The sequence below is a fragment of the Frankliniella occidentalis genome, unplaced genomic scaffold, assembly GCF_000697945.3.
Source record: "Frankliniella occidentalis isolate FOCC.00 unplaced genomic scaffold, Focc_3.1 Scaffold65, whole genome shotgun sequence".
Lineage (NCBI taxonomy): Eukaryota > Metazoa > Arthropoda > Insecta > Thysanoptera > Thripidae > Frankliniella > Frankliniella occidentalis.
In genome coordinates, this window is record NW_026267195.1 from 632,544 (window position 1) to 645,414 (window position 12,871).

The following is a 12,871-nucleotide window of genomic DNA, read 5'->3' on the forward strand; positions in this document are numbered from 1 at the left end:
GGGGGCGGACGTTTCCCCAAGGCTCAGGCGGCCGCGACCTCTACCGCGGCCGACGCCTCCGCCGGCGCCACCACCACCGCCGCGGCCAAGGGGTGGGCGAGCAGGAAACGATGACGATAATGGGGGTGGCAGCGGGGCAGCAGGCTCGGGAGACTTGCGCACAGCCTACGTGGCTCGAGAAAACGGTATTAGAGCACTGTGAGCCGACAGCGGGCTATGCCAGTCTCATGGCTTCAGCCTTACCGGTTTTTTGGGGGTGGACTGGAGCCAGTTCGCAAGTGGGCCCCTCTTCCCCGCCATCGCCGTCGTTCCCTCTCCAAACCACCTCTCAGCCGGACAGCAGAGGCAGCGCGCGGCGTCCCGCGTCCCCCCGCTCAAGCCCTTCCCTCCTCGCCGCGCAACCACCGGCTCTACAGTAGTATTGTCGGTCGACCCCCCCCCCCCCTCCCCCTAAACACTTGCTGCAAGTGCCAGGCCTGCATGTACACAAAACAGGGATAATCCCGCCTCGGCGCACAGGCGCACGTCCCAGTGCCGCCCGCAAGGCCCCAAGCGGCCCGAAAAAACCCGAACCCCAAAGCAGGTAGGCGGCCGGGCGCCAGATCGCCACTCGGCAGGTCAAATCGCCACTCTCAGCGCCACTCAGGAACCCAGATCGCCACCTCCGTCGCCCGTCGCCACTCGGGAAATTCTCGTCGCCAAATCCGACGTCAGATCGCCACTTTGGCGACAGATCGCCACATCTGGCAAGCCTGCCCGTGGGACGGAAGTGGTGCGGCGGCGACACGCTACCCTCCTCCTCCTCCCCCGCCCCCCCCCTCCCTCTCGTGTATTGGTAAATCAGATTAGGAGATTTGGCAGCGCCCTCTAAAAGCGTAGCTGTCATCACGCCCGGGTCTGGCCTCCGCCCACTACCCTCGCACCCAGAGGGCGGCCCAGCGCGGCCCAGCGCGGCCCAGCGCGGGGGATCGAGTGCGCCAATATCCGCCCTTAAGCTTCCGTCCCGCCGGAGAAGTCCAGGTGGGACGTGCGGGCGCGCCGGACCAGGCCGCCCCAAGGTCGGCAGGGCCTTCACGGCCCCCGGCAGGGTGGGCAAGTTTCTTACGCCGGCGTCGCGCTGGTTGCCTAACCACGAGGCGCCCCCGCTACCCCAGGGCCGCAGCCGGGCCGGGCGCGGGCGGGCAGCCACAGTCGGCCTTCAAGGACGCAGCCCAGCTTTACTACGCTGGCCGAGGTGAGGCAGGCTGGCGGCTGGAGGGCTAATGCCGATGAAGGCGAGCAAAGTCGGCGGGATGGGGGACGGGAAGCGACTTACCTGACAAGGTTTAGCGCTCTGGCGGGGCGGGGCGGGGTGGCGAGGGTTGTCGTCAGGTCGGGGCTCAAGTCGAGGGGAGGCTCAGCGCGGCTCTCGGCCGGGCGGGTCCCATCCGCGCTGTTAACATTTCAGTTAAGGTCAGCTTGGCGAGACTAAGGAATCAAGGACGGAAAGGGGGGGATGGGAGGGGAGGGAGGGGGCACGATCCTACGCTCCTCCTGACCATGTTCCAGGAGGGAAATGTTTAAATTAGACACATAGGTATGTTTTAAAAGTATACTTTAAAACAAAGCGGTTAAAACAAATATCATAAGCATTTTAGAGCGAGAATAAGCAAAATGAGAAAAACTATATGAAAGCATAACAATAAAAATATTAAGAAAGGAAACCACACTAACATTAATATGCAGTGCTGATAGACGTGTTATCTCCATCGTCATCGTCATCGTCACCATCATCATTATCTTCACTGTTTTCACTTTCATCCTCATTTTCAGAGCCAGAACCCGATCGTCTGGACCGTTTCTTCTTTTGATGGTGTTTCTTTTTCCTGCCCTTGACTCTTCGGTCATCATCCTCATCACTGTCTGAAGCCAAACCAGTGACATCTTCATCCTTCTCCTCTTCATCCTCTGGCACTTCATCATCTTCATTACTCTCCTAAAAAGAAATGAAGATGATGTAAGTAAAACGAAAGTAAGATTATAAGCCACCAGACTTTGAGTCAATGTGTACCTGTGTGCAAATCTCTACATTGTGAACATCTCGATTCTTCAAGTTGCCCATATGCCAAGCTGATTGAATGTTGTTCAGTGCTAACATACCCTTAACCCGGTACAAAAATGTTTCCATTGTTCCTCTAATTTTAGGAACGTGGGCAGTTAATGCTGAATCTTGACTAGTCTAGAGAAGAAAATAAACAGTTTTATCAACCTCTCTTGATAAAGATAGGAGTACAATGATGAAATCAAAATAATTTACCTTGCAGCTAAGGCAGATTTTATTAATGAATCTTGTTGCTATTTGAGAACTGCGCAAGATTGCCATAACTTCCTCTGTGTTATTGCGAAGGGAACCATCTAAAATAGGCATACCCTTATCCAAGAAGAGCTTGAGGAGAATCTGACCATGCTGAAATTGAAACAATCAAGTTATAGGTACTATGTCTTTAAATTTAACTTCAATTAATTGAGAAATTTAAACACACTTACTTTTAACATAGCAGCCAAATAGGGCCTTCCTGTGAAGTCTTGAGTGATTTCTACCATACCCTCCAGAACTTTAAATACTACTGTCCAAGCTTTAATTTGTTCTGCTGATGAATCTTGTTTTAATGTCTCAGATTGAACACCCTTAGCAAGAGTTGAATATATAACTCTACACAAGACATAAAAGTTATATCTAGAAGTAAGGAAAACAATGTGATGTTTCAACAAGATGTTTTTACCATGAGATCAGATAATGTCGGTGTTTCGTTTTAAGACAAGCATACTTGCTGATTGATGGGAAAGTTTCAAAAGATGACTCCTTGCTGGTTAGATTTTTAGACTCATTGTGCAGTTTGGGGACTAATTCTTGCAACAGGTCTAATTTATCTTCAGCACAGTCAAAATAGATGCGTGCTAAAGTTTCCACATGCATAGTGTATGCCATACCCTTTTCAGTGGCCCCATCCAAAGAAGACCAAGGACGGCGGAGAAAAGCATTGCAGACATCCTCTGTAATACAAAATAGTCCAAATAAAATTAAAATAAGCTACAATCATAAAGTAAAAAAATAATGACCTGAGGAAGATATGTACTAACTCAAGATTTCTCTGGTAGGATTAACCCTGGTCTGCCGAGCAGAACTCTTTGACACATTTAAATCCCACAATGAACTTAAAATTTGAAGCAACTTAACAAGATGAACACCAGCTTCTAAATGAAGAACCCATTCATGAAAACGTTTAAGATAATCGGAAGCCTCTCCTATTAATGCAAATATGGATGATCGCTTCTTTGATGAATCAATTCGAGTTGCTAAGACTTTCAAACCATCTGAAAAAAAAGATAGGAGATTTAATACAGATAAACAGTTAACTTGTTAAAGTATAAAATATTAGAGACTCACTTGACAACAGTTCTTGGTTTTGGGAATGATTAAATCCATTCCAGGCAAAGGTTGAAGTCATGGCTCTCAAAAGAAGAGCAAAACAAATTTTCACATTTGCTGTTCCTTCAACAAACATTCCAGGGCCATCTAAAATGCCATCATTGGCATCCAACAGATTTCTACAGCTTTCTCCTATTTGCTCCATTTTCTCACACAAAATAGGGAGCAAAGAAATAGCATTAGAAGCTTTTTCTTCCATAGGTAAGAGGTCCCATATAGCAAAGTTTCCCATAACATCCCCTGTGGATTTCATGAGAGTGAAGCGATTCACCCCACCAACAGGAAAGGAATGTTCCAGTTTGGCTACGTAGTCCTCCAATAAAAAACGTAACTCTGCAGGTCCTAAGTCAGGAGTGCTATCAGCTCCCCGCTCTGGTTGTGGTGTCATCACTAAATCTTGCTTCATTAAAACAAATACATCTAAATCAAGCTCACGCAAAAAATTACGATAAAGAGAAATATCTACAGGGCCAAGGCTATCTTCATCTTTGTCCTTTTCTTCTTCATCTGACTCTTCATTAATATGAGATGTATCATCAATAGCTGCTGACTCATTTAATTTCTTTTTGGTAGGCTTCTTAGCTTTGCCCTTGCCTTTCTTCTTGGGCTTGTCTGAAGGGACTTTAAATTGAATTTTCTTGACCTTGTCATAGAACATACACTGTGGAGGAACATAATTCATTGTATTGGCAAGTAATCTGGCCAAAGTACTCTGAAGAGAAACCAAATTTCTCAGTCGAATCATAACTTTCTCCAAGTAAGCATCAATATTGGTGTTGGAAAATGCATTTACAATTTCACGGAACCAGTTTACACAATAGAACAGGCAATCAACAACATCTGCTTGCTGGGATGGACCGAGTGTGTTGAAATCAACAATGGTTTCATGTGAGGGCATATTGACAGCACATCCAAGGAGAGCGTCAATACCCTCTAAACTTTCATCCCCCACTCGAAATTTCAAAACTCTCAATAGGCGGAAAAGAGCATTTAAGACTAACAGTGGATAAGTATCAAGGATCTCTCTGGCACTTCCCTCTTTAGAATTACGAGCATCCTGTCAAAATAAGTAATAAGATACATTTTTAAAAAAATTCTGAAGAAACTGTATTTATAAAATAAAAAGATAAGTATTCTTCTTTAATACTCACCTTCAGAACAAGGATCCCTATTCCTAATGCAATTGGTTCTTCTGAATCTTTATCTAAGCCATACTGATCGCTCATACGTATCTCTAGAGAGCTGCCTCTACTGGTCGATGGGATACTAGTGTCACTGTCAGGTAAGTAACTAGCCATAAATTTATCTTCCATTCTATCAACTAGATATTGAAGAAATAGTTGGTCCAATGTGTCACACCGGTATACCATAAATGATAACTGATCAAGACAGTATCCAAGTACATCTGGAGATGATCGTGTACTTCTCATCATCAAATCTAAAAGAAATGTGTTTTAGATGGCGATAGATAAATAATAACAATGAACAGTACAATATTAAAGATTTGAACTTCAACAAGGGCAGCTTGTGCAACTACTGTAACTACTTACCAAGCAGTTGACCAGCTTCTTTAGTCCTTCCTGGGGGTAAGCTGTCTAAACTACTGCCCTCTAAACTGACATTTGATGCATCATCAAGTGACGTAGCCATGTATTTCAACATCATCACAGCTGTGACCACACCCTTCCTCTTGAGTTGTGGCTCAAATGATGCTAATTGTTTGTGGACAATTATTGAGATGTTATCACCTATTGTGCCCATCGCACCAGACTCAACATCAGGGTTGTATGCTATTCTGCACAAGAGATCCATCATTTGCCTGACTCCTTGAAGACTAAGTCTGTCAATATTCTCCAGGAGATTCTAGAAATGAAATTGTAATGTAATAAAAAATATCATTCAACCCATTCTTCGGTGTACACTGATTTTTAGTTACAAATACAGAAAAGTGCAAATTAATTTTCAAAACATAATGGATGTTATACCATTTGAACTGCGCATCTTACCTGAAGTAGAATTGTGAGTCTACTCAGTTTGTCAAGGTGATCCTTAGCCAACTCAAGCATGACGTCAAGTGCCACTTGGGTACATGTTTCACCAGACCCAACCAGTTGTATAAGCTCAGATACTACTTGTCGGCGGACATGTGACTCAAAATGTACAAAAGATAGTTTGAACATCAGAGAACCAAATTCACGAATGGATGAGTCAGAATTTCTGAAAAAGAAATATAAAGCAAATCACGGGGATTTCCAGCTAGCAACAATTACAATGAAGTAGAGTCAGATAAATTAACAAGATATATATAGATTTTTACTATACCTTAGTAAAATAGACGCAACATTCAGCACATCATCCTTATATTTTTTTAAAACAACTAGAAGAACCTCAAAAGTTTCTTCGAGTAGAGAATGAGTGAACATTTTTGTTTTAATGCGGTTGCGCCAAAGCATTTCAACAGGCTGTCGGCGGTTGCTAGCTTTACAGTGCATCAATACAAGCATCATAATGTCTATTGGACGATGGTCATTGGGTGACTGAATGCTTTTGATATTTTTACGCCATGCTGTTGCTAGAGAAGGTATAGACAAGAAAGCTCCCCGCAAATTCCGGAAAGTAAGAGATTTTGTGGAAGCAAATTCAGCTGCAAATGTAGTTTGCTGAGTAGCCTTCTGAGCAAGAAGTTTTTCTCGAAGCCTAGTAAATGGAAGGCTGTTTCTGAGACCATTGATTATCTGCAGAAAGACATCAAATAAAAAAGGGGTAATTAAGAATAATCACAAACTGTAGAAAGGTCCATACCTGATCGTGGTCGGTAGAATGCTCGTCAAATACAAACTTCACAATGTCAGGAATAAATTCAATTGGAGCACTCTGAAGGGACACCAGCATTTGATTCCTAATTTCCTCACTTTGTGTGGGTGACAAAGGCAGGCTGCCTAAGGCTTGAAGTACTGCTCGCGTGAGATCTTTCTTGGAATTCATAAGATTTCTGGGAATAAAAAAGGATAGTCCTATACAATATACGTAATTATAAAATAACAATTAGTTTAACATTTTACTGAATGTACCATCTCAGATAGTAATTCATCTCTTTGTGCAGCTCAACTGAGGGCAAAATTTAAAATTTCAAAGGACAAAACACTCATCTTTACATTAGTATCAACACTAATACAAGAATGAAACCTTAAAAAAAAATAAAAAAATAACACTTATGATGAGGAAAGCATGTGTTTGCTGGTTTTCTCAACCCCAAATATAGCTCCTACACTTAAAAAATAACATTCATCAGAGTATAATACATCTCAAACTGTAGCTCTACTGATAGTTTCCAAAACTGGAATTAACAGGAGCACAACACTCATCTTCGCCTTTAACTCATCACATGAATTAGTAGAAAATGAAAGAACTAACAAAGTAAAGATATAAGAAGAAAAGCAGACTTCAACTTTCAATCAGAATAAAACATATTTCAAAGGGTAGCTCTACTCAAAGTCTAAACCTAGACAATCCAGGAGCACACCACTCATCTTCGCCTTATATTCATCATATGAATTAGTAGAAAATGATAGAACTAACAAAGTAAAGATATGAGAAGAATAGCACACTTTAACTTTCAATCAGAATGAAACACATTTCAAAGGGTAGCTCTACTAAAAGTCTAGGAGCACACCACTCATCTTCGCCTTATACTCATCACATAGAAAGTTTAAGAGACAAGATGTTCTTAGGGAAATAGATAGGAATGAAAGAATTGTTTAAATGAATGAAGATTAATACTTACAATAGTCTTTCAGCAACTTCGTCATGATGAGCGTCAGCATGCATTATATATGGCAGATTATAAATTATTTCTTGTTGAACAGATAAAGGTGCCATTTGTAAAAGACGGAATAAGTCATTAAATAGAGCTGTTCCATCAACAATGTGATCAAGAAAACAAAATCGCTTCACTATCATCTCAACCCATGGAAAGTTGTCATCACCTACTTCCCTAGAAATTAAATACAAATAATGCTTTAAAACATGAAATTAACATTTTAAAAGACAGTAGGCATCATACAAGTAGAAATGTAACTTACTTTTCACTTCTCTGAATAAGAGCCACCAATTTTTCAAGAAGCATAACAATGACCTTTGGTTGTATGGAGTCAACAAAGAGCAGCATTCGGACAAGACTATCCTGCTGAGAGCTACGGGCATCCTCAAATTCTGGGTCAGTCTAGAAATATAATAAAGATTGATGATAAACAAAGACAAGAGAGGCAACATTTTTACTCATACACACTAATACTAACCTGTGTGTCAAGAAGCATTTTTCTAAAATTGTCATTGTTTTGAACATATTTTTCAAGTCCTTCCAAAAACTCCTCAGGATAATCTTCTTTCTTTGACAATAATATGGTAAGGTTGCGCACAAATACAGCTTGATCCTTCCCTGTAAAAAATAAGAACCATGAGAATATGTCAAGAATCTCATAACTGAGATACATTTCAAATTATAATACTAACTCAACAGAAAAGGTTCGTCGCCATCCTGTAGTTTAAATCCACTTTTAGTAACCAGTTCTTCAAATTTGCTAGGAAATGACATGTACATGGTATTAACATCAATGTCAACATGATTGTTTAAAATGCTTGATTTGTTCCGTTCTCGAGATTGCCTACTTCCGCCCGGTTTCACTTTGGCAGAAGTAATCGGAGCTGCTTTGGGTTTAGGCTGAGTCTTGGGTTGTGATTTAGGGATCTTCGACTCAACCTTGGCTGTAGTGCTCTCTTCGTCGGTATTTCGGTTGTTGGGCTTCTTAGCAGGGGGCCTATCATTTTCGATTTCGTCCGATTCAGACCTAATATTTTTCTGACTTCGTTCCTTCAGCGGTTCCCTTTGTTGTTGGTTAGTCGTCTCGGGGTCCGGTTCTTGCCGTTCTTCGCCCAAATTTGAAACAGAAGATGCTCCAGCAGGTAGGGCTGAAGCTGTCCGCTTCAAACCTCTTGAACGGTTCTTGTACATTTTCCGTCATTCACGGTAAATCTTCGAAAGTACCTCAAGATTTCTACTTTGTGAACTGGAACGTCGTGCATTAAATGGGGAATACGCGCCAGAACGGGACGGTGACGGTACTCACAATCACAAAATCTTTTTCAAATTGTAAGTAAGAAGTAAACATTTATTTGAGTTGACAGGGTGAAGTTACAATCGTTAATTGTTGAACATTGTATAGAATAAACACCTGGCCGAAGTGATGTGTAAAATTTTCACTGTTCAGCTCTAAATTATGCATTTCAAAATGATATTTCAAGATGTTAAGTTGGTAGCAAACGTCCTTCGCTGTTATCTTTTGTTTCATTGTTTTGTTTTTGTTGTCCTTTTCGTTCCAGACATCACAAGATGGCAGCTGTGATGGTCTGTTGTGTTGATGTTGTGCCAATCTTTGTGACAGAATATTGGGCATCTTGATAACACTTCACGTGACATTGAATACGCAGTGACCTCATGTCTCGCTCATTTTTTGCAATATCCCAATACCTATGGCTGTGTTCGAGAAGAAAGTTCAACTGAGGAGCTTACTCGATGATACTGATGTGTTGACATGTACAGTGGAGAGCACTCAAAATATCCATGGGCACACCGTAAGTTACCTTTGTCTCCGGAATCATTGCCCATTCATGACATTTTCTGAAAATGAAATTTTTTATCACATCAAGCTGCAGCAAACTTCTGATAAGCTCTTAAGCTGTTCTCATACGCTGTCAAATGGCTACGATGTCCAACCCATATGATTGTTTTGTTTTTGGTTTAGAGGACTTTTTAAATAATAAGTGTCAGTTGTCGTTGAAACTAAAAATTGATTAGATTGTTATTGATTATCACTATAATTACCTATTTTTTGAAATATGGCAACAAATCACCATAGTATTGATGTGATTGTTAAAATCTTGTTTGGTTTTCCAGGAATATAATATAAAGGTCCAAAGAGGATTTTATCCTGAAAAATGTTGGCACATCAACAAACGTTATCGAGATTTTGCGGCTCTGAATAGTCTCTTGTCTGTGGCTGGTATTAATTTATTGTTGCCACCAAAGCGGTTGATTGGGAATATGGATCCCCATTTTGTTGCCGAGAGACAAGCTGGGCTTCAGGTATGTATCAGACATTTTGTGACATAATCTTTTTTCTTAAAAGATTTTTTCTTAAAGATGAATTTACATACACATGTTTCTATTTACTCTATTTTTCCTTACAGAAATATTTAAATACAATTCAGGAAAACCCTTTTTTAGCATCCTCATTTCTTGTGAAACAATTTCTTGATCCTGATCATTACCCATCAGCCTTACATGGTATGATTTAATTTTTTTGTAGAAGTCTTGTGATATTCTTATCCTCCTTTTATTACCTATCTAGTAATTTTTTCTTGTTTTAGAAACCGCTCTCCATTCTGTTTCTCTTGCTCTTCGAGGTGAGCCTGTGTGGGAAGTACAGCGGCCACTTCCAGATATTGGATGGCGCATACGGAAGCATTATTTTTCCATCAAGAGACACATTCCAAATCAAGAAAACTGTGAACTTCTCCTAAGTTGGACAGAGTATGGTCCAGACATGACTATTCCAACGACTCAACTACAATCTGCATTGACAGTGCTCTCAACCATACAGGTTTTGTGGCCTTTTAAATGTAGCATCACTTGTTTACCTGTTCAATCCAGTATTTGTAAAATGTACCTTTTTCCCCACCTTATAGGCACCTGTCGCCATCAACATTGAACTTTTTCGTTGCAATGAAATAGGGTGCCTAGTTGTCAGGCGCATTATTGAGAAGGGATCCCTTCGAGATTTAATATGTGGTAGCAAACTGCGTATTTCTGCTCTCAGAAAGTATGCTTATCCAAAACAAATTTATCCCTTTAGTGACAGGGAGATTGCATTATATTCTTGTCAGATCTTACAAATACTTGCCATTTTACATCATAAAGGAGTTCCGTATGGTAAACCATCTTTTTGGTTTAGTTCACATAATTTTCTATTAAATCTTAGTCAATTTTATTGTAATTTTAACATTTTTATTATGTTGATCAGGTCAGCTTCATGCTGGAAATGTCTGCATAGAAAATGGGAGAGCCTTACTGCTAGATATAGAAGGTGGCCTTTTGGGATTGCCAGGCTTTTACCGGCCTTTTGTCATTCAGCATCGTAGACTTGACAACTTGCAATCAGTTGATATGTACTGCTTTGGGCATTTGCTATATGAGATGGCATTTGGTCGACCATTGCAAGCATCAAGTCTGGAATCGTTGCCTGCTAACTGCCCTCCAGCATTCGGTGAGGTTCTTTTTACAATTTGAACTTTGATCCTGTTGTTTGCTTTCTTTCCCAGACTTAAATTATGACAATTCTTTTCTTTGCAGCTGATTTATTGGACCAACTCCTTTCTCCACGAGCTCTTCGTGAAGCTCTGCCCTCAGCACAGCAGTTACTGCTCCACAGCTTTTTTAATGGAGCTATGGGTGAAGATATACAAACTCGACAATTATTCAAAATTCCTAGCCATTCTAAAGAAGCCTTTAAGACTATAACTTGTAAAATTGAAGAGAGGCTGAGACAAGACCAGAAAATTGTAAATACCCGATACTATCCTATTAGTCCATTTAATTTAGTCTGACTTGTTATGATTATGGTCGTCAATACAAATGTGTATGCCTTTCACAGGTTCATCACCAGCGTCGTCTTGCTAGAGTTCAGGAGATGCTAAGCTCAGAAGAGGAAAAGAAGAGAAGGAAACAGAAATGGGTATATTGTTGGGATTTTTTAGAGTACAATACAGTCTTTCCTCTTTCTTATTCTTTAAAGATTTAAAATTTGCAGAAACTGAAGGAAAAAGAGAGGCAACAGCAGCAAAAGCAGAGTCAACACACGGTAAATGGTAAATCTCCTGAACGTTCAGACAGCCCGGCTAGTACCAGCACAGCCACCTCTGCAGGAACTGTGACACCACCATACGGTAATGAAAATATAGTGCATTTTTTGTGTACACACTCTATTAAGCATGTACCATTTTTATTTCCTAATATTTATGTGATGTAATTTCAGGGAGAAATGATAGTCTTACAAACTTCGCTGCACCTTTAGCTCCATCCTTGTCTTCACCACTTTCCCCAGTTCAAACGCCAAGCTCAGTCCCTCCCCCTCCACCCCCACCTTCAGCACTAACCTCACCTGTAGTTGCTCCAGAAAGATCTGCTCTCCTTAGTTCCATCTCTGCTTTTAACAAGTCCAATCTCCGACGTGTTAGTAATCCAAGGTAACATTGGTCCTACATTTTATGAGAAATAGTAGATTCAACCTTGTTTGGGGATTCCCAATTGAGAGTGTATTTTTGCCTTGTACCTGACTTAGGCACTGTTCGTATTTTCTCTTTATTTGATTTAATTGCTGGATAATATTGGTGCTTGTAAATGAGGGAAGTAGAAGAAAATTGTGATAAGAATTTGCCTTTGTGTTTAATATTTTCAGCTAGCTTCTTAGTTTGTTTTTTATTTACATAGTCAGTTTGACTTTATCCTAAATTGTATGTTCTGTTAGTTTCATTTGTTATTTCTGCACGTAACATCAAGCAAACTCAAAACACTTTATTAAATCAACAGCAACACACTTAATTAATTGTTGTGCTATTATCAGGTTAAAAATTATTATCAGGGCACTTTTGTAAGGGACGTCATTACGGTACATTCATATCCCATGTTGAAGAAAAGTTTCATTAGCAATGATGCTGAAATATTAATTCCTTTATTTCAAATTTTCTAGTCAGTAAGACATTTGACTGAAATATTGAAAAGAAAGGTTTCATTATTACCAATTTTGATGGAATCTGATAAAGCAAAGAAATTAAGGGAAAATGAATCAAAAATATGATGAAGTATTGTAATTCTTCAGGATTATAGTGTGGTTCTATGTTCTGTCTTGATTGTGCCAAGGTTTTCAGTAATTTGTTGTCTTCTTTTTGGCTTCGATTTAGTGTAATAAATCTTAGAAGGAAAGCTGTGATGCTGGAAACATGTGATTGTTTGTGATGCTGCTAGTCAAAATGATGAGCCTTTCTTCATTCAATCCATTCTTTATACTGCCAGAAAAAAAGTTAGACATGGAGGTAATGTAAAGTAACGCGAATTTATATTAAACTCTATGGCTCAAGTTCCTGCAAGCAATAGAATTTCACAGGGGGTCGATCCTAACATCCATAAAAATTGAAGAATCATGTAATGTGATCATGTGATATTGAATGCTTTGCTTTCTGGGCACAAACTTACATAATAGACTTCAATTAGTTTCTGTTATTGTTTCATGTGGTTTGTCTTTAAATGAAGTTAAGTGTACAAAAAAATTTATATATCTGCAGGATTTT

The 12,871-nt window shown here is 40.3% G+C and overlaps 3 protein-coding genes across 3 annotated transcripts in view; 1 reads left to right on the plus strand and 2 right to left on the minus strand.

The window, feature by feature from the left end:
- Nucleotides 1-1,577: 1,577 nt before the first annotated feature.
- Nucleotides 1,578-8,562, minus strand: LOC113208769 (Fanconi anemia group D2 protein). Its single transcript, XM_026425931.2, has 16 exons — nt 7,982-8,562; nt 7,768-7,907; nt 7,552-7,691; nt 7,254-7,463; nt 6,272-6,461; nt 5,792-6,204; nt 5,476-5,686; nt 5,020-5,332; nt 4,621-4,907; nt 3,428-4,526; nt 3,121-3,354; nt 2,808-3,033; nt 2,527-2,716; nt 2,297-2,446; nt 2,051-2,218; nt 1,578-1,975 (listed from the first exon to the last, which is right to left on the minus strand). The coding sequence occupies exons 1-16, from the start codon at nt 8,478-8,480 to the stop codon at nt 1,715-1,717; spliced, it is 4,731 nt and encodes a 1,576-aa protein (XP_026281716.1). The 5' UTR covers nt 8,481-8,562; the 3' UTR covers nt 1,578-1,714.
- A 388-nt stretch (nt 8,563-8,950) lies between these two features.
- LOC113208758 (PX domain-containing protein kinase-like protein) lies at nt 8,951-12,522 on the plus strand. The gene is made up of 10 exons (XM_026425917.2): nt 8,951-9,100; nt 9,423-9,611; nt 9,716-9,812; nt 9,896-10,128; nt 10,214-10,457; nt 10,549-10,791; nt 10,878-11,086; nt 11,179-11,259; nt 11,335-11,470; nt 11,560-12,522. Exons 1-10 carry the CDS (start codon nt 8,999-9,001, stop codon nt 11,772-11,774), a joined length of 1,749 nt encoding a protein of 582 aa, XP_026281702.1. The 5' UTR covers nt 8,951-8,998; the 3' UTR covers nt 11,775-12,522.
- LOC127749556 (uncharacterized) overlaps nt 12,496-12,871 on the minus strand; it is a 5,791-nt gene continuing 5,415 nt past the window's right edge. Inside the window, exon 2 of the mRNA XM_052268194.1 lies at nt 12,496-12,589. Coding sequence (XP_052124154.1) covers nt 12,496-12,589 — 94 coding nt within the window. The remainder of the gene's footprint in view (nt 12,590-12,871) is intronic.